The 21059-nt window shown below is 41.1% G+C and overlaps 1 protein-coding gene and 1 non-coding gene across 2 annotated transcripts; both read right to left on the bottom strand.

Moving 5' to 3' along the window:
- Positions 1 to 760: 760 nt before the first annotated feature.
- HAUS6 (HAUS augmin like complex subunit 6) lies at positions 761 to 20255 on the bottom strand. The gene is made up of 18 exons (XM_062609001.1): positions 20158 to 20255; positions 19800 to 19895; positions 18976 to 19039; positions 17271 to 17403; positions 16556 to 16703; positions 15500 to 15565; positions 15325 to 15376; positions 14961 to 15125; positions 14144 to 14328; positions 12893 to 13019; positions 12196 to 12277; positions 9812 to 9896; positions 8358 to 8421; positions 6779 to 6937; positions 6095 to 6228; positions 5676 to 5677; positions 1817 to 2827; positions 761 to 931 (listed from the first exon to the last, which is right to left on the bottom strand). Exons 1-18 carry the CDS (start codon positions 20253 to 20255, stop codon positions 879 to 881), a joined length of 2724 nt encoding a protein of 907 aa, XP_062464985.1. The 3' UTR covers positions 761 to 878.
- LOC134158770 (small Cajal body-specific RNA 8) lies at positions 8517 to 8646 on the bottom strand. The gene has a single exon (XR_009962899.1). It is a non-coding gene; the product is annotated as a small Cajal body-specific RNA 8 (non-coding RNA).
- Positions 20256 to 21059: the final 804 nt, after the last annotated feature.

Genomic DNA, 21059 nt, shown 5'->3' with positions numbered 1-21059 from the left:
TTGCTTCTGGCAGTAGATTTCAATTCTTTGTTCTAGTGAATGCCTTCACTTTCTCTTTTCAGTTCTTTTAAACTATCTCCACCTGCTTCTCCAAATCATCCCTTCCTGGTCTTCCAAAAAAAAAAAAAAACCAAAAAAAAAAAAAAAAAAAAAAAAAAAAAAAAAAAAAAAAAAAAAAAAACCAAAAAAACAAACAGTTCTGTGCCTGTACCAAGGCCATGCCCCTGACGGGGTTCAGACTAGCTCGCTGCATTAAATTCCTAGTACTCCATTAAATACCAACTATTTTAGTGAAAAGATTCTGTAAAACCATTATTAGCTCTTTTTTATTGAGGCATTTCAAAAACTGACCTCGTGCTCCACCATCTCCCCAGAATTGTTCAGTTCTCCCTAATAGCACCGGTGCGCCAAACCACTTCTTTGTTCAGTGTAGGGGCACATCTGTGCCTCTGTATTGATCCCTCTATTCACACCTTGCCAACTATGCCAATTTCACTGTCATGGAACCAATAAACTCAGGCTAGTTTTAAGGGACGGAGGAAGGGGAGGACAGGTAGGTTTTGAGAGGAGGTAGAAATAAGGAAAGATAAAGACAAAATTTCACGTGACACTTTGCCTTTCCATTTTCTAGGATTATGCCACCTACTCATATAAGAACAGTTCTGCATTTAAAAGATGGGCTTTACATAGAATGCTGCAATGGATGACATATTAAAGGAACCAGGGCAGTCAACTAATATGCTTAAAAAAGTTTGGAATACAGACTGCTGAAAACAGGAGTGCAACTTCTCCATCCAGGTAGTGCTTAGAGAAGACGTTACACTCTCAAGTGATCCACAACCATAGTAACACAATTATGTTTCTCCTTAACCATAATTCTATCTTGACAATGGTTCCTTCATGGCTGGCTTCTCATCCAAATCATCTTTATCTGTAAGAAAAATTGTATTAGTTATCACTCAGAACTTGGTACTATTCATTAATTTACAGAAATGCTGCTTCACATTTGTTTGACACCTATTAAAAAACATGTATGAAACATTACTTCCAATTCAGATAACTGTTCAAAGCAAAGGAGATCATCTGCTATCAGTACCGCCACAACCTAAACTGAAGCAATACTTTGCACGAAGTATAAATCTCACTACTCCTAGCTTATTATGTTAAATTCCTAGTACTCCATTAAATACCAGCTGTTTTGGTCAAAGTCTTTTGTAGAACCATTACTACCTCATATTTATTACTGCATTTCAGAAACTGACCTCACGTGTAACTAAACACTGAACTACTGCTTAACTTTAAACTGGTTAAAGAAAAGTTGACATTTCCATTGGAAATGGGGTGAGGGAGCAGGGGGGCCCTCTGGAATGGAGTATATTTCATTATGAAAAGTATAGTAATAGTATTACAATGAACTCCTGACTGAATGCATAAAAAAATCCAATGACCTACAACATATTTCTAAATAACCACATCTGTTCAGAGTAAAGGCACTACTTCAAACTAATTTTGTGAATTCTCAAAATTGAACTTCAGATTGCTCCACTGCTAATGCACCTTAAGGCTTTTTTTTTTAACAGCTGCAAATTACCTCAAGAGTCAGACAAGCACCTTTTCTCCTACTTGCAAGATGGTGATATAGGTAAAGGAAGCATGTTTCCTTTGCTTTTATGTCTCACTTTCCATAAGGAATAAGCATAAAAATAATCTGTACATATACTTGCACAGCAAGGTTTAGCTAGAGCAGGTTATTTGTGATAGTATACCCAGTAACAGAAGGGACAAAATCTTATTGCTAAAGCACATGGATACTTACCTTTCAATTTATGTTTTAAGTCTAATGGGATTTCGAGTACCATTGATGCCATTTCCTCCAGATGTCGAAAGGATACCAGCAAAGATGACAGAGAAGATTTTATTTCATTAAGGGATTTTGGTGTTGGCATCTTGGTAAACTCTTCATCCAAAAAGAAGAGTTCTTGAGGACTGGAAAATTCATCTCTTTTTTCTGGTGCAAGACTTGGGGATGATACAGAGCTTACAGATTCACCTCCACTAAGTAGTTGATGCAGCTCCTTTTCACTCGTAGATGGCGTCTTTTCCAGTGCTTCATGTAGGTTGGACTGCACATGTAGCTTTGCTCTTTCAATACCTTCCTCATTTTTTGAGCCACCTGTTACTGGGCTGTCTATTACATCAAAATAAGACTCAAAGCTTGAAGACTGGTTGGCATCTGTGTTACTAAGTACTCCTTCAAGACATCCTTCAAATGTCTCACCCAATATCCCCAAGCAGGCAGTTTCATCACTGACAGAATTTAACAATGAAGATACATTCCAGTACAGCATCCCACTCATTAAGGAACCCTGAAAACACTCTGATGGTAGAACATTTGTTCCACAAGTGTTTTCTGAACATACGCCTGTAGTATTCATGATGCTCTTTACATATTGAGAAGTATGCTCTTCTAGATCATCTACAGAACTGTTGTTCAAAACAGTATCTTTTAACTCCTGTGCTTCACTTCTCTCACTTTCTTGTATTCCAGATGATTCTGAAATTGGAGATTCAATATGACTTATCCTCATCTGCTTTTGAGGTCTAAATTCTGTAGATCTTAACTGGGACTTGCTTTCTGACAAGGCAGGATCAAAGTCAGGTACAGAAGATGCAGAGTCAAAGCACTCAAATCTAGAGTCTCCCATCTTCTTACAGATGTAAGCATCCACTGGAGCTTCTTCTATTGTTACCTCAGGTAGGTTCAGCTTTATGTCTGATGAGTCCTCAGTCTTAATAGCTTTTCTCCATGATCTTCTGACTTCTGTAACTAAATAGAACAAATCAAGGAAAAAATTGATTCTATCCTGGTTTCAGCTGTAACAGTAATTTATTTTTTTCTTACTAGTAGCTGGTGCAGTGCTATGTTTTGGCTTTACTCTGAGAAAAACACTGATAACACACCAATGTTTTAGTTGTTCCTCAGTAGCGTCTACCCTGATCAAGGACTTTTCATTCTTAACGCTCTGCCTGTAAGAAGGGGCACAAGAAGCTGGGAGGAAACGGAGACAGGACACCTGACCCAAACCAGCCAAAGTACACTGCTGTCCAGGTTATTCATGAGTGTGAAACGTGCTGCAATTAAGCAAGCCAAGTGGTTAAAGCCTCTCTGGTATGGAGGACAATGGCTGAAGTACAAATATCGGAGGCCTGGCAGATTGACTACTTCACACTCCCACCGACCCACCAAGGCAAGCGCCATGTGCTTACCATGGTGGAAGCAATACCGGATGGCTGGAAACATATGCTGTGCCCCACACCACTGCCCAGAACACTATCCTGGGCTTTGAGAAACAAATCTTGTGGTGACACAGCACCCCAGACAGAATTGAGTCAGACAATGGGACTCATTTCCGGAACAACCTTACAGATACTTGGGCCAAAGAGCATGGCATTGAGTGAGTATATCACATCCCCTACCATGCACCAGCCTCTGGTACAGTGGGCTGTTAAAAACTACACTGAGAGCAACGGGTGGTGGGACTTTCGAACATTGGGATACACATTTACCAAAAGGCACCTGGTGGGTCAACACCAGAGGATGTGGCAACAGGGCTGGCCCAGCGCACTCAGAACTTTTACATACTGTAGAAGAGGATAAAGTTCCTGTGGTGCACATAAAGAGTTTGCTGAGGAAGACAGTCTGAGTTATTCCTGCTTCAGGTAAAGGCAAACCCACCCTTGGGATTGTTTTTGCTGAGGGACCTGGATATACTTGGTGGGTAATGCAGGAAGACAGGGAAGTCCAGTGTGTATGTCAAAGGGATTTAATTTTGGGTGAAAACAGCCAATGAACTTAATTATATGCTGTTGCCTGCTATATAACACTTCTATAGCATCTAAATGCCCATCTCTGCCACCCTGGGCTTTGAAAAGAAAACATGTGCTGTCATGATCATCAGCACAGAATAAAGTCACAGGAAAAGCCAGCAGCAACAGTGGGAGTCTCCCAGTACTGTCCTGAGGTCACCAGCGATTGAACCTGACTTCTATTCAGTCATCACCCCAAAGAATACACTCCGATGAGACCAGACACATTCAGTCATGTCACCAGCAAGCAAGAATCCAACACTACAGCCTCTCCTGTCCTGAAAGACTGTTACAACAGGTAAAGCCCAACATGAACTTAGCAAACTTTATAGGGATGGTCTACAGACTAAGGAATGTGTCCTGGGTTCCGCAGTAGCAGTCATGTTTTTCCTTTGTGTTAACTGGTGCAGTGCTGTGTTTTGACTTCCAGTTTGAGAACAGTGTTGGTGAAGCCGATGTTCTCGGTTGTTGCTAAGTGATGTTTACCCTGACCAAGGACTCTGTGAGGCTCATGCTCTGCCAGGGAGGAGGGGAGGCTGTGGGGAAGCAGAGACGGGGCGCCTGACCCGGGCTGGCCGGGGAGGTATTCCATACCACAGCACGTCATGCCCGGGGTGAGGGGTAACTGGGAGTTACCCGGAAGGACAGGGGCTTATGGGTGGAGCTCGTTTTTCTTGGCCGGTGGTATCGTATTCTCTTCCCTTGTTATTTTCCCTTATCATTGTTGTAGCTGATAGTAGCGGTGGTGATTTGTTGCTGGACTGTTTTTTTCTCAACCCGTAGGAGTTGCACTCTCTCGATCCTCCTCCCCGTTCCTCCGGGAGCGGGGAAGGGGAGAGCCCCGGTGCGGGGAGGCGGGGGGGGGAGACGGACACGGACCTCGATTATTGTCAGCTCGGCACCACTCACTGGGAGTGAGTGAACAAGCTACCTGACTGGGTTTAAACCATGACAGAATGATATCTGTCTGTGTGTGTGCATGTATGTATCTCTCCGAAAGACAAAAAGTAACGGCATGTTGAAAAAACTGTGGGGCCTGAGCATGATGTAAATGGCATGAAGTAAGGGGTGGACACTGTCCTGGGTACAGCTGTAACAGTTACTTTTCTCCTTAATAACTGGTGCAGTACTGTTGTCCTGGGTTGAGCAGCAGCAGTCATTTTTCTCCTTCTTAGTAGCTGCTGCAGTGCTGTGGTTTTGACTTTCGGCCTGGGAACAGCACTGATAACACCGATGTTTTTAGTTGCTGCTCAGTAATGGTTACTCTGACCAAGGACTTTCTGAGTCTTATGCTCTGCCAGGGAGAAGGGGAAGCCGGGAGGAAGCAGAGACAGGACACCTGACCCAAACTAGCCAAAGAGGTATTCCATACCACAGCACTTCATGCCCAGTATATAAACTGGGGGCAGTTACCCAGAAGAGCTTGAGAGCTACTCAGGTCAGGCTGGGTTATCAGCCAGCAGGTGGTGAGCAGTTGTATTCTCTTCCCTTGTTATTTCCCTTATTATTATTGGTGGTAGGAGCAGTGGTTTTGTGTTATACCTTAGTTACTGGACTGTTCTTATCTCAACCTGTGGGAGTTACATTCTTTCAATTTTCCTCCCCATCCCTGCGGGAGCAGGGGGAGGAAAAAGGGAGGAGTGAGCGAGCGGCTGCGTGGTTCTGAATTACCAGCTGGGCTTAAACCACAACAGAGGCTTATAAGGATAAATGTGTATCCTCTAAGCCTCAAAAGAGGGGAATTGTAAGCTGAAATGCTAAATTGTAAATTCAAACCACTCTATTAATTGTAAGCTGTAAATTGGGACTCCTCTGTTGAGAGCAAGATGGGGCTGGTTCTTCATGCTAATGAACAAATTGGAGCAAACTGACCTAAACTGTGGACATAATTGTTAAGTAATTCACAAAAGGCTTTTGCACAAGTGCAAGCAAAGAGGTCAATCAGCAGACACAGTGAGGAAGACTATCGATGGCCACCAGAGACCCCTCAACCACCACCCAGCAGGGAAGCACATGTGTAATTAAAATGCAAATACTGTAATTTTGTGAAACAATTGAGTATACCTTAATGCCATAATTTCATTAGGCCTACTATGTTGTGTTACAGGGGAAGCCTGTAAGGGTTGCAGCTTCACTGAAATAGTTATCTTCTGTGACATGTACAAACTCAATGAACTTACCACATTCTTCAACAGTGGGTAGTATACAGTCAGTTTCCAACTTATACAGATTTTCTGGAGTTCGGGGAATTTGTCTTCTTGTTATAAATGGGTCAAAAGACAATGAGATAGTAAGATCTTCTAATGCCATTCCTTTTCTCTCACCAGTCAGAGTCGACTCAGACACCACTGCTTCTGCAACCTGTAGGATTTTAGAAAAGGGAAATCATAGAATCATAGATCATCTAGATCCTGAGAAAGCAAAATCACCACCTCTTTATTTCTGTCAGTTACGGCTCAAAATAAATCCACTGTCTAAATGATCAGAAGAGTTTTGAATCTCCCGACTCTTCTTCTTTTTTGAATCTTCTGACTCACAATGACCACGGTGTCCTACAAACACAAAATTAAGATAGCGGACTGAAATCAGAACTCAATTCTAAGTACCCTCACCATCTAGGTTTAAGTATTAAAAGTTACATAAATCATACCATGATAGAACTGAAAGTTCTATTCATTTCATCATGACTTGAAAATATGATAACTGCACAAGCTCCATGCTTTCAGGGTGTACATAATTGGGTAGTCACCCCTAAAAGTTAGTGATGTCGATTACCATCTAGCAGAAAAAAGTAACTTTTGACATATGCAAATTACAAAAGGCACGTTATAATTAGTAATTGGTTCTCTGAACTTAATGACCATTTATTTAACAACGGGGGGGGAATAAAAATAAAAAGACTGTTCCTAACCACTTCTGCCAGTTCATCTCTGGCTTTCTCAAGAGGGCTTTTGACGGGATAACCTGCATTCTCAACCGTTTCTGAAATGGAAGACTCATCCTTTCCGTTTCTTAACATGTCTTGAGACACAGGCTTTTTTTCCACCTCCCAAGTTTTAATATGCAAGTCCTAGAGAAATACACAAGAATTGTCAAATCTTAAGTGTCAGAATAACAGAATAAAGAGAAAACTACTGTGCAAATTCTGAACAGCCATAGCCTCAGTGTTTAGTCAATAAAATATTTCAGTCTTCAATTCTAACTAAACAAATACTTTTAGAATTGTATTTAAAGTAGGACGCAAGTAGTGGCTAGGACAGTGTTGCACAGAGCACAGATGACACACCTGCAACTACCTCGAACATTCTCCAGGATAAAGGGGGAGGACCTTAAAAAGGCTAGGAGGATGGTAAGGTTAATAAATGGTTAGAACAGTGGTGCTGTAGTCAGGGCTTTAGGTATGTAGAACATAGGACTCAGTTTGGGAGGCCAGGTCTGCTGGTGGAGCTTAGCATTACAGGAGAATCTGCTCCAAGGTTTTGCCTGGCACAGAGGTGAGACTGACTGGTCTGTAATTCCCTGGGTCATCCAATTTCCCCTTCTTGAAAATGGGGGTTATATTTCCCTTTTTCCAGTCATCGGGAACTTCACCTGACTGCCATGATTTTTCATGTATGATGGATAGTAGCTTAGCGACTTCATTTGCCAGCTCCTTGAGGACCCAAGGATACATTTCATCAGGTCCCCTGGACTTGTGCACATTCAGGTTTTTAAGATGGTCTCAAACCAGATCCTCTCCTACAGTGGGCCTAGGGTCTTCATTCTCACAGTCCCTGCGTCTGCCTTGCAAGACTTGGGTGGTGTGGTCAGAGCATCTGCCATTGAAGACCAAGGCAAAGAAGTTCTTTACTGTAAGGGTGGTGAGGCACTGGAATGAGCTGCCCAGGAAGTTGTGAATGCTCCATCCCTGGCGGTGTTCAAGGCCAGTTTGGACAGAGCCTTGGGTGACATCATTTAGTGTGAGGTGTCCCTGCCCATGGCAGGGGGTTTGGAACTAGATGATCTTAAGGTCCTTTCCAACCCTAACTATTCTATGATTCTATGCTACACTGAACAATTGTGCAACAGACAACTATACAACCAAGTTGCTTTTAGGCACCTTATAACCCTTAAGGTCACACACAACTTAAACATCAAATTCTGACCACTGCTCACACCAAAAAGACAAGCAAACAAGCAGAGAATCGGTGACACACCAAATGTTGTATTTGAAGTCAACTTCCTACTGTCCTTTCCTAAAGCTTGATGAAGTCCCCAACAGCTTTTAGAGTTTTCCAGGACTGACTCAAGATGTGCAAAAACACTACAGGAAAAAAAATACAAAACAAAACACACACACACACACACACATTCCCCCCCCCCCCCCCCCCCCAAACCAGAAAAAATTACAGCCCTCTCCCTGAAATATTAACTCCAGGTTTCATTCAATGTAAAAAGTAAATATCTTAAGTTTAACTTCTCTGACAGGCAGGAAGTCACTGAAGAATTACCTGTTCAGTTAACAAGTCTCTGTGTTCAGATGCTTTTGACACCTCCAAAGCCACTGAAGAGAAACTTCGGGGGGGGGGGGGGGGGGGGGGGAGGGGGGGAAAGTATTTTAGAGACAGATAAAGCAAGTGGCATGCAAGTCTTAGTAGAAGGCCATTACATCTTATGTGCCCCGTATCTGTCCGTTACGATTCCCCTCAATTCGTCCCGGTCATCAGAAGGCAATTTTACTATAGGGAGAGCATGTGACAATTAGAGCAGATTTAGCCCTAGCTGTGTATCAGCCTCCCAAAGTTATTAATCAAGTTTTTAATAAAGTTTTTCCCTTGATTAAAAAACAAAAAAAGCAAACACATTTTGTAATACATTTTATAAACAAGTCCTCTATATTCTCCAACATAACTGAAAAACATAACTACAAAGTCTTCTGCAGACTTCAAGTTCATTTCCCTGTTTTCCCTAAATACGCTTCCTCTGAATCCCCTTTGGCACCCACAGATATGTTCTTATGTGAACTTACTGATATTTAACAATCACCTGGCTATAAAAAAACTTCAGTCTTCTAACTTCTGATGAGTATAGTGCTAATAGCATAGATGACTAAAATGTAAGATGCAGTCCCCGCTTGCTAGGAATAAGGCACCTTAAAACATTAATATTTGCTGTTATCTATCTTTAGAATCACAAGCCAACAAAAAAATTTATGCTGTATGAAGTCACTAAGAGAAATCCAGGCTTTAATTTTTAACTAGTTGGACAACCTTTGGGACTTCCATCCAACTACATGTACTGATGTCTTAAGAACAGTACAACCTTCTTTTGCCAACTCCCTTTGTCCCCTATTAGACAACTTTCAAGTATGACATACAGTCATACTTGAAAGTTGACTATGTGTTTGGAATATGTGTTATTCAGAAGGTTACGAAACTTTCCACAGTTCAGTTAAATGCCAATAGGCCAAAGCTTTCTAGAACACCATTGTTCTGTATTCTGTCTTTTACTGGAACTGCAGTAAGAGAAGCTACAGCACAAAGCAATTTTAGAAGACTTAGTGAGTTGTGGTTTTGGAGGGGGTTTTAACCACAAAAAGAGGGCTCATCTGTGAATGTCTCCTCTTTTATTCTCAGGCTATACTGAACATACTGCGTACTTCAGCCCAGCCTCAGAAACCAAAGTCTGTTTTCTCCACCTGTCTCTTAAAGCTTGAAAGAACGCAGTCAAAAAGAGGGATAAAAACCTTGCAACTTTGCCGCTGCACATGCTATTCAGTAGCAACCAGCTGATCAATCAGTCACCAGCTGCAGCAAGTGGCAGTTACTTTTGGACTATCTTCCTAAATCATGTGGGAGTACTGCAATATTCCGCTAAGGATCAAGAGATGCAATATATGCAACTCCAATAAGTTCTATTTTTTTTCCCCACTGCTTTTTTACCAGTTATCTCATTAACATCATACCGTGGTGGTGTTGATTTATCCATCACAGTTTCTAATGCCCCATCATCTTCCTCACAACTTTCTTCAGTAATAGGGTCCAAAACATCTAGAAAAGCAAGCCAACAGTTTTATTATTGCTTCCACTTCTTTCCACTCAGGCTTCCCAGGCAACAAGTGACTCAGACCACTTCTGTAGACTAGTCACAGGATAGGCTTTCTGAGTATTATTAGTACGTAAGCAGGACAGAGCAATCAATTCTTCTGCTCAGGTACCACCTGAAGCCACAGACAACACTAGCAGCCTGTATTTACTTGTGTTGTTCCCAAATATATGTTCCACCCTCCTCCAAACTACAACCCCAGCCACACATTACCCCCCTCCTCTCTGCATTTGCTTCAGTTGTGCGGCACATCAATTCCACAAAAGCAAATTCCACCCATGTTTTCTCCACTATCTTCATCTGCATTTTTTAATAAATAAATGTGTGGACATACTCATCCCTCTGATCAATGCTGCATCAGCCCAAGTGCCCAGGCAAAGCAAGGCACACTGTAAGGAAATGTTTTGCATATTATCAGAGGTATACATACCTCTCAGCTCAGGACTCTCTCAAACAATAAGTATTTATTTTGGTACATCATTTGGATAAACACCCAAAGTTTAACCTCAGCATTCTCTACTAACCCTAAATTGCAGCTTCTGTAAACATAAATCACACTTCTTTTTGTATTCACCTCAACACCACCTCAGAAATCTAAGTTTATTTGGAGTTTGCAATGTTAACTTTTTTTTTTAAATGTACCATATTAACCAGAAGAAAGTTTTCCTAGTGGCTGGATTCTCAGATCACGCATCTTAACCACAAAGTGGAGAAAATGCCACAGACAAAAACTTGTCTCAAGCTTTCCAGTATTACCAGAAGCTCACAGCATTACTGCACAGTGCTTTAATCTTTGAGATTTAAGGCAAACTACCTCCCACCTGCAATTCTATAGCCTTTTCCTTTGCAGCTTCTAGCCTTATACTTACATACCCCTAGACTACTGGAGCAGCGTTTTCGCCATCTCCCTACTGCTTTGCATCTTGACATTCCAACATGTATCTACTATGTCATTTTTCCTAAAAGGGACTGCAAACACAGACTATTCAAGCTGTCTTCCTCCTTTTCCACCCTTGCTTTTCAGCTTCTAGTTATCTATAAATCTACACTAGTGACAGTCAACTCTTGGTTAGTAAGCACTACCCAGTAAAATACAGTCATCTTATCAGCCAGTTAACATGGGCAACATCCATGTCTGATCAAAGGGAGTTCTAATCATTATTAACCTCATAACCGAAAGCAACCAACACAGAGATCAAGTAAGGTCCTGATCAAATAGCACAGTCACTGTGGAATCAAGTATTTCAGAATGCACCAGGGAAAGATGCTTTCCTGGTAGGACACCTTTAGTTTCTTTTCCCAGCTGACCAATGGGAAAAGATTTAATCTTCTTTCTCTCTTATTCCTCTTCTAACCTGAAGCAACTTTTACTGTCAAATGTTTTCTCTAGAATCCAAGAGCAAATCATTACATGTGGAAGTCTGTCTCAATATCCTTAGTGTGAGAACAAAATACCAAACAGATCCAGTGTTGTTTTTTTGCCATACTAAAAGCTTCAGAGAATCTGAAGCAGGTCAAGTGAGGTAGTCCTCCCTCTCTATGCAGCCCTGGCAGGGCCTCACCTAAAGTACTGTGTCCAGTTCTGGGCCACCAAGCACAAGAGAGATGTGGAATGCCTGGAGAAAGTCCAGTGAAGGGCTACTAGAATGATTAAGGGTCTGGAAAATCTCTCAGATGAGGGAACACTGAGAAGCTGGGCCTGTTTAGCCTAGAGAAGAGAAGCCTCTGAGGGGATCTAATCAATGTGTGTAAGCTCTGAATGGAGAGAGAGCATCAAGAGTATAGGACGAGGCTCTTCTCAGTGGTGCTTTATGACAAGATTAGAAGCAACAGGTGTAAACCAAACCACAGTACATTTCACCCAAACATGATGAAGAAATTATTTACTGCGAGGCTGGAACAGGTTGCCCAAATAGACTGTGGAGTCTCCTTCCCTGGAGCTATTCAAGAGCCATCTGGACACAAATCCGAGTTACATGCTCTAGATGCTCCTGCTTGAGCAGAGGTGTTGGACTAGGTGCCCCTGGTGGTCCCTTCCAAGCTCAACCATTCTGTGCTTCTGTCATCTTTGAGATACAACAAGGCTGAAAAATCTAAGGCAACTGTGGCAAAGATCCATTATCAAAGACTATCAAAGATACTTGCAAAACCAGTGGGGAGTCTTTTCAACACCACATAACTTTTAACAAAGTTAACAAAGTAGCAGGGTGAAGGAAAAAAAAACACAAACTTCCATTCACTGACCTGAAATTGATAGTAGATGCTGACAAAAACCTTGATCTTCCTCTGCAACTCTAAAAGAATGGTGCTGAACAGCTGTTAACTCCTTTCAAAAGAAAGGAAAATTACACAACTTTCCTTTCAAAAGAAAAAAATTTACGCAAGCAGTCCAAGAAAATCTGCATGTCAATAGCAATTTACAGACAACTATTTACAACAGCTTTTCTGCAAGCCAGTTCAGACTCAACATGAAACTTTTCCTTTCTGCTGGGTAGCTAGGCAAGGGTAGAATCTCAGATCCCTGTATCAGTGCAAATGACAAAGATAATTTCCATTCTGACATCAAGCCCATCACTATAAAAGAGAAAAATGGAACTCAGCAGTTGTTCAGACTGACAGCACATGAAAGCTCAGTTTCCACAGGGAAATAGACATGGACAAAACCAAAACCAAATCAGCTTGCTCTTATGCTAATCTACTGCTTTAAGAAGATGGTTGTATCCCCCATCTTATATGAAGATACTAGCTGTCATCAAGTCAAATGTACCTTCCTTAAGAAAGACTACTTCATAAAGCAATTTCTGCTATACTGTGTTATCTGATTCCCTAGCCTTGCAGATAAAGCTTAAGTCTTGCAATAAAAACACACCAGCTTACACATACATCCTCTCACCTTCACTCTTTCTCTCCAATTTATCAGATTCTGATGAAGACTACTTACTCGATCCTGATTTAAGCTGAAATAAAAAGGATATAGGCCAAGAAAGCTTTTCCACTTCACTTTCCAGTTTTCCTGTTCTCTAGAAATAGATTCAATTGACACACGATGCTGTTGCTCTATTTCTAGCCTGTAACATATGAGCATGGAAAATGAACATAAGACATCTGTTGGTGGAGGTAACAGTTCTGCATAAAGATGGATAGTATTATGTACCCTTCCTAATCCTGCAAAATCTGATATACATCCATGCATTTGTGCATCCACTAAGAACTGAAATTCACAAGCTAAAAAGCAGCTGCTAGGTAGCCTTCACGTTTCTTACACTTGAATTGGAAGAACTACATTAAAATAAATGCATACTATGAGGTACACACCTGAACTTTCCCTAAGCCAGTTTCAGATAAAGTTTTAAAATCCCAGAACCGATTAACATGAGAAATAAAATAAAAATCAGGTCAATTATCTGTCCTGGTTTCAGCTGGGATAGAGTTAATCTTCTTCCTAGTAGCTGGTAACAGTGCTGTGTTTTGGCTTTAGCCTGAGAACAATGCTGGTAACACACCAACATTCTAGTTGTTGCTCAGTAGCACTTACCCCCATCAAGGACTTTTTGGTCTCTCATGCTCCACCACTGAGGAGGGGCACAAGAAGCCAGGAGGAAACAGACACAGAACACTTGACCCAAACTAGCTAAACAGGTATTCCATACCACAGCACATCATGCCCAGTATATAAACTGGGGGGAGCTACCCAGAAAAGCAGGTCAGTCTGGGTATCAGCTGGCAGGTGGAGAGCAATTGTGTTGTGCATCAACTGAGTTTTCTGAATTTTCATTTCATTTTTGCTGTTCTCTATTATTGCTGATCTTATTTCTATTATCACTATATTTTACTTTATTTCAATTATTGAACTGTTCTTCCAACCTGTGGGTTTTTCATTGTTCCAGTTCTCCTCCCCATCCCGCTCAGGTGCATGGTACATAGTTAGCAGCTGGGTTTAAAACCATGACCCTAGCAAAGGAGGTCATGAGGAACAAAGCTGAAAATATTAGCAAAGCAAGGGCAAAAAGCGACACTAGAGAAAAATCTCAGAATTTAATCAAGAAAAATGTGAATTTCTCAGGGACAAAGGAAGAAGACTGAACCAATACGTTTTCATTACAAACAGTATTATTTTAGAAAAGACTCCAAGGTAGGAAGACATGATCTGTAGACTAAAGAACAAGGAAGCAGATAGTTTCCAGACAATTACCTCAACACTTTCAAACCCTGTAGTGATTTCTTGTAGCACATACGCTTATTCTCAAGTACAGAAAGACATTTTTCTGATTCAGACTGAAAGTGTTCATCTCTCAATGTCCTGAGGGCTTCATTTAATAACTGGGTAACTGCTACGAAATTGAGGCTTTTAGCTTCATATGCATTCCCCGTAAAATGCTTGAAGTATAGCAAGAAAAAAAAAAAGAAAAAAATTAGTGAACAGCATCAATATCAGAAAATTGTGTCTTCTGTAGTCAGAGAGGGGACACAAAGTTACACTTGAAATTTTTATTCAGTTCCTGATTGTTTCATGTTTCAAAAAAAAAAAAAAAAAAACAAAAAACTCTAGATTTAAGCCTCGGGTTTTATTTTCTAGAATCAGCTGCTTAAAAACAGCCTATAAAGCAATATGAACTAAGAAAGCTTCACTAATGAGGTATTGTTTAACCACTGCCCCAAAAGATATGGCAGGCCTAAACATCGCCATATACTACACACTGGAAACAGAAGACCATTAGTTAAAACAACAGTTAAAGTAGACAACCTAGTTTTAATTTCTAAACAACAACAAAAAAAAAACAAAACAACAATTTACCAACATAGTTAAAGTGTTCATGGTTGAAACATAACTAATACAAATCAGCAGCATAATCATAACAAACTTCTACATAACAACTAGACATTCTATATACCCTTGAGCAAACCTCTTACCACCTGTTAAGTTTTTGTTTCTTTTGTTTTGATTTTTTAAAAAAAGTACTGGATTACACCCTGGTGACAAAGGACAAGCAAGGACAAAAATTACTTACTTGGTACACATAGTTTTCAAGTTTGTGACTCAAAAACTGTGGAACGCTGACAACAATTTTAGTTCCATCCAAAATGGCACCATCTTCAAGTATAGAATCCACAACTTCCTTTTGTTTTTTCAGAGACGTAAGCGTTCCCATTATAAGCATCCACATGCTGCGGACCTTAACAGGCAAGAATAATAAAAATGCTGTGTGAATGTTTGGCATAATACCTATAATGACAGAGTATCAGAACAGCATAAAGGCGGATGAAGGGGCTAGCATAATCACAGATAAACAAGTGGAGTTAACAGTATCTGAGAGTAAATGCCACAGAAACATAAGAAATACACTAAGCTGCCACAGCAGAAAAAATACTCACCTTTTGAATTCTCTCAGTTTTGTCATTTTTGTTTTCAGTATTTTGTTTCATCCTATACACGCACGCAAAACAAAAATTCATATGGAATACAATTAAAGTAGAGCTCGTATTTCATAAAATTGAGTAAAAAATTGATTATATATAAGCCAACTTGGTCACGATGTAAAACACTTACTTCCAAGACTGTATTTGGAGGACTGCATATTCAGAATTTATCCGGTTTTTGGCTTCAATTAAAAGCCTAAGAAAAAAGTTAAGTTACCACAGATCTAAAAAAAAATTTAAAAATCCAAATTTCTAATCTGCTATTCTCAGAATTACTTACAAGCAGTATCTAATCATGTACATTTTTTCCAAGTCTGCACACCGAAGCAGTTTTGGAATCATTAAAACAAAAAAAAAAAACAGGACAACAAAAACACCACCACACACAAAACAACCCAAAACCAAATAAAAAATGCACACACAAAACACACGTGACTTCCTCACAGTGACTTTGCACAGAAAGACAGCCAGGAAATCCACCAAGATATTTGTAAATTAAGCAATTAAGCTGTCACTTATTCTATTGCAATGAAACAGACCAGTCCTCTGGTATGGAGCTATGATACATACACTGAAACTGCTCTTTTACCTACAGTACAACTCTTTCTTCTTTCCTCCCATTTAATGAACAGCTTGCAACTGTCCATCCAAGTGCTCCAGTCATGTAAACTATCCCACCCAAATTCTGTAAATTCCACTGACATAATGCTTTGCCCACACAGAAAGTTCCACTTATTCCTCTAACTGGGAATGTTTTACATATACAAAAATAAAGCAAAGTGAAATAATTTAGGATTATGCCAATAAAATGTGTCCTGTACTGATCAAGCAAAGACCAAATGTTTCACCCTGAAACAGTTACATTCTAAGATACGACCCTTCAGATGTTACGCAATCATAGTGCTATACGTGTGGAATTACTTGATCATTTTTAATGCCCACGTAACCATCTCTTCCAAAATATAGCATCTCCTATACTGCAAAACCAACTTGTTTAGACTATTACACTTCATAAAAGACCCTACAAACAGTAGAACTGTCAATTAGAGGTAAAGTGGAAAAAAAATGGGAAAAGCTCAACAGAACTCATGATGTAAAGCAGCTGCAGCCTCCTCAGATCCTTTTAACCACACACACACAAAAGGCAGACTTTATGAAAACACTCCTTTTAAAATATATCACTTACCATGCTTTTTTCTGATATTCTTGAATAATGAAGTGTTCCTTTAGAAAAATTTGCAGAAGTTTATTGTATGCAACTCTGCATCTTGCCTTTGCCATGTACATATTCCTACATCTCAACTTTACAGCTTTGGCAATAAGTTTATCAGTGCCTAAATGGAAGTTAGGATGGATTACATCATTCAGTTTTAGCAAACAGACAACTTTCTAATCTTCCTAGTTTGAAATGGAAGAATAACATAGCAAAATGCTCATTTTAACTAGACTGAAATAGAGTATGCAGTGTACTGCCTTTTTTCCAGTTCTTTCTGTTGTATACGTCCTCATTCCCTCACCCCCTTTCCCAATTCTTTAGGTAATAAAACAACACAAGATTTCCAAGAACAGTCAACAGCTCTGATCCTTCAGTATTACTCAGGCTGTGAGAATGAGAATAGTATAACAGTCCAATACTTCTGAACAGACCACTGCTTGCGTGGGGACTGGTGAACAGCATTACACAGGCGAACCTTGGAGCAAGACCCATAAAGCAACAGAAAGCAAAGCAATCTGCATTGTTATATCAGCAGTAGCTGACAGCAAGTAGACAGAACTCCATGAAAGATTCTGAACTGGACAACTCAGAACTACCTTAAAACTGTTGGCATATACTAAAGACTTGATGAATTCACTGTCAAACATTACAAATGAAGCATTTTCATTGTTTCATTACAACTTACCTACAGAATTCCTTTTCATGTCCTCAACCAGTACATGCTTTGCAAACAAATAGAACATACGAATAAATTTAAAACCTCCAGGAGAAATTAATGAAGACGCTGTAACATGTTGAAGACAGCCTTTGTGTTTCTTCTAGAAAAATTAAATTGGTTTTTAAACATAAATTTGACCTAAGAAATTAAGCCTAAACAACAGCCATTTAGCAAAACATTGCAGCCTACTTGTTATCAAGGCTAATGCAAACCTTAACTATTTTGCCACTATAGCTGACACCCACTCTCGCCAGAAGAGACTAAAACTTTTTGAATGTTCCACCCATCATCCCAAGTTCTGCATGTGAGAAACAGTTTCAACATACAGACTGAAATCAGTGTTGGGTAATGTTGTGGTTTAAGCCCAGCTGGTAACTCAGAAACATGCTCACTCACTCCCCGCACTCCTTTCTCCTCCCACTCCCAGAGGAATGGGGAGGAGAATTGAAAGAATGTAATTCCCACAGGTTGAGATAAGAACAGTCCAGCAACTAAGGTATAACACAAAACCACTGCTGCTGCCACTGATAATAAGTGAATAATGATATGGGAAATAACAAGGGAAGAGAATACAACCGCTCACCACCTGCCGACCGACACCCAGCCTGATCCGAGCAGTGGTCTAGCCCTTCCAGGTAACTGCCCCCAGCTTATATACTGGGCATGACCTGCTGTGGTATGGAGTACCCCTTTGGTTAGTTTGGGTCAGGTGTCCTGTCTCTGCTTCCTCCCGGCTTCCCCTCCTCCCTGGCAGAGCATGAGACTCAGAAAGCCCTTGGTCAGAGTAAACATTACTGAGCAACATCGGTGTTATCAGCATTGCTCCCAGGCTGAAAGTCAAAACCACAGCACTGCTACTAAGGAGAAAAACAACTGCTACTGCTGAATCCACAAGAGGTAAATGTTAGAAACCTCCGCCCTCCTCACCCGCAACTGGTAATACCTGCCTTTGAAAAAATAGGTTTTCTTTCCTGTTTTCTCCTGAAGTCATTAATGAGTGTTCTTTGCTCTGCTTTTAGCTTACTCAAAGATATTGCATTATTAGCTTTTATCTTTTGCATTATTACTAAAAAATAAAAGTGTTCCAGTATAGAAGGACCTGATTTCTACACCTATCATTAAAATGAAGGCAGCATGATAAGATAACATTAACTAATGGTACCTGAAACCATCAATTTTGGTTTGCCTCTTTCCTGTTAGTAAGCTCAAGTTAAAGTTTAGCCCATTTCCCCATAAAGAAAGATTTATGGTAAAAAAAAAATTTCCTGCACCTGAAACCACCCTCACAACAATAAACACCTTCTGAGTTAACTAAGGCAAGCATCTCTCAAGTTGAAGAAAATTATTCTCACCCAGACATGAGGAACCCTGTGGAACTCTGTTTACTCTACCATTTACTCTACTCTAATACCATTATCCAGAAGAAAGCCACAGCAGTTTTAAGACCCAGGATTAAGTCTCTCTCATCTAAATTCCACCATGTCACATTGTTTTCCTCAAACAAGTCTAAGATGCAACTATGTGAAATAAGACTATATGAAATAAAACTAACTTCTTTGGTAAAACAATCTTCTTTAAAACTCTTATTTAAAAGCACTATGTATTCTTTCAAAAAAAGGAATGAGCTTACAGTAAGCAGTAGAGCATCAATTTCCACCTTCATAATACTCACTTCAATGTCTTTCAGCCATATAAAACACTGCTTCGTAAAACACGCACCCGCAGAGACACAGTTTCTTTCCATTTAAAAAGAATGGGGAAAAAGAAGAACAAAAAAATCAATTTCAGGACATGTAAAATATTAAGTTACTTAATTAACCATTTTAAGAACAAGGCTAAGACAAAGATTTCTCAGTGATGCCTCCTGGAGGAGTCAGAAAATGAGGAGATATAGCCTACAACAAGAATAGCTAAAAGTTTGTTAAATGACAACACTTTCTTGCCATAATACAGTAATTATGGTCTATTTCTGAGACAGATTTGTCTGCACCTTTTTTTAACTCAAGAGAAAGGAAGAGGGGAAAAAAGAGAACACTGACAATTTTCACATCCCTGGTCTTTCTCCAGCCACTTCGTTTAACGTGTTAGCTAAAACGGCACAGCTATATGAGGAAAGGCATTAAGGAAGACGGGATTCTTGCCTCATTAAAAATCTTGGCAGCAATCCATAAATGGGAAGCGTTACTCCCTCCTTGGTTAGGGAAATTAATGGGAAAGTTAGACTACTTTGCGGCTATGAAAGTTTTTACCAACAGGTGGCATCTATAGCTCACGAAGTTACAGACACTTTCAGAAATGCCTATAATTAAGGCAAGGTTTCTGATACATTGCAGAGCTGTGATCAAAAGGAAACAAATTCTGACGGCATATTCTTCTTCCACGGCATTCCTCCAGACACACACACACACACACACACATACACACCCCAGCAGCTGCATAAATCGCGTTCTTGATTACATGCATAGCACCAACCTCACAAGCCCGAAACTCACTTACCTGAGAATCATTGCTGCCCGAGCCGGATCCAGCTTTTCAAACAAGAAGGTGGCAATAACGCGAAGCGCACTGCTATTCGGTATGTTGAACATCTTTCTAATACACAAATAAAGAGCCACATCAGATGCAGCTACCATACCGAATTAACACAGCATTTTTTGCTGACCGCTCAAGATTACAAAGTACTACTTTGCATCAAAAGGCACCTCTGCTGCAAGGCGATGCCTGCCCCTTCCCTCCCCACTTCCTTTACCTTCCTTCCTCATGCTGGGCGCCGCCTGCTGAAACCCAAGACCTCGCTCAGGGACCGAAGGCGCCATTCCCCTCCCTCCCCAGCCCGCTTCTCCCTCACACTTACGGTCCCAGTACCAAGTGGGAGGCGTCGACAGTCTTCCGCTCTAACCCCAAGGCCAGTACGTACAACCAGAGATGGCGTTCCTCCCACTTGCATCCCATAGCGCCTCACGGAGCACCCACCACCGAGACAGATCGGAACGCGGCCCACCAAGCGGACAACACACCGCCGCCACTTCCCGCCGCCCGTTATAAAAGCGCGCGCGGGCGCCAGCCCCGCCCTCCCGCGGGAGGCCCAAACGCCGCGAGACCTGCCGCGAGACCTGCCGCCAACCCCGCGGGGGCTGGAGGCTGCGCGCGTGCGCCGCCGCCGTCGCTACGGGGCCCCGCCCCGAAGGGCCGCCGAGCTGCGCGTGCAGGCCGTGGAGGGCGCCTGTCACGAGGCGGCGGCCTGCAGAGGGCAGAGCGGGCTTTTAACCTGTAGGGTTAAATCGTGGGTTCAAGCTAACAGTAATGCGCACGGCGGTAAGGTCACGTAGTAGGATACGGCAAACTGCTCTTAACTTGCTGGCGTGTAGGGAACAAGGAATGTCCGGCTGACGGGAAGGAACATCACGGGACTGGGAACAACTAAGTAGGCAGTAAATAAGACTAAGGATGCTAGCCTTCCCGGTAACAGACTGGGACAAAATGAAAGCAGGGACATATCACACCACACTTATTAGGACATTGCGAGCATAGGCAAGCACTGAGTATGCTGGTGAACATCGTGAACGCAACAGGTGAGCACTGGTGAACACACTGAGGAAGACTATTGGCAACAATCATAATGTGTAATTAGAATGCAGATATAATTAGCTCCTGGAAATCTCATGAATGTGTGAATTACTGTCTGGAAAAGCTGTAAATATGCATGAGTATGCTAAATACGTAGCTGCTAGTGGCATTAGGTGCACTTACCTTTGT

Source organism: Pezoporus occidentalis, unplaced genomic scaffold (assembly GCF_034315485.1).
Source record: "Pezoporus occidentalis ecotype Australia unplaced genomic scaffold, CSIRO_AGI_Poc_V1 ctg133, whole genome shotgun sequence".
Lineage (NCBI taxonomy): Eukaryota > Metazoa > Chordata > Aves > Psittaciformes > Psittacidae > Pezoporus > Pezoporus occidentalis.
The sequence above is the reverse complement of the archived record's forward strand: the minus strand, read 5'-3'. Positions and strand labels throughout refer to the sequence as shown.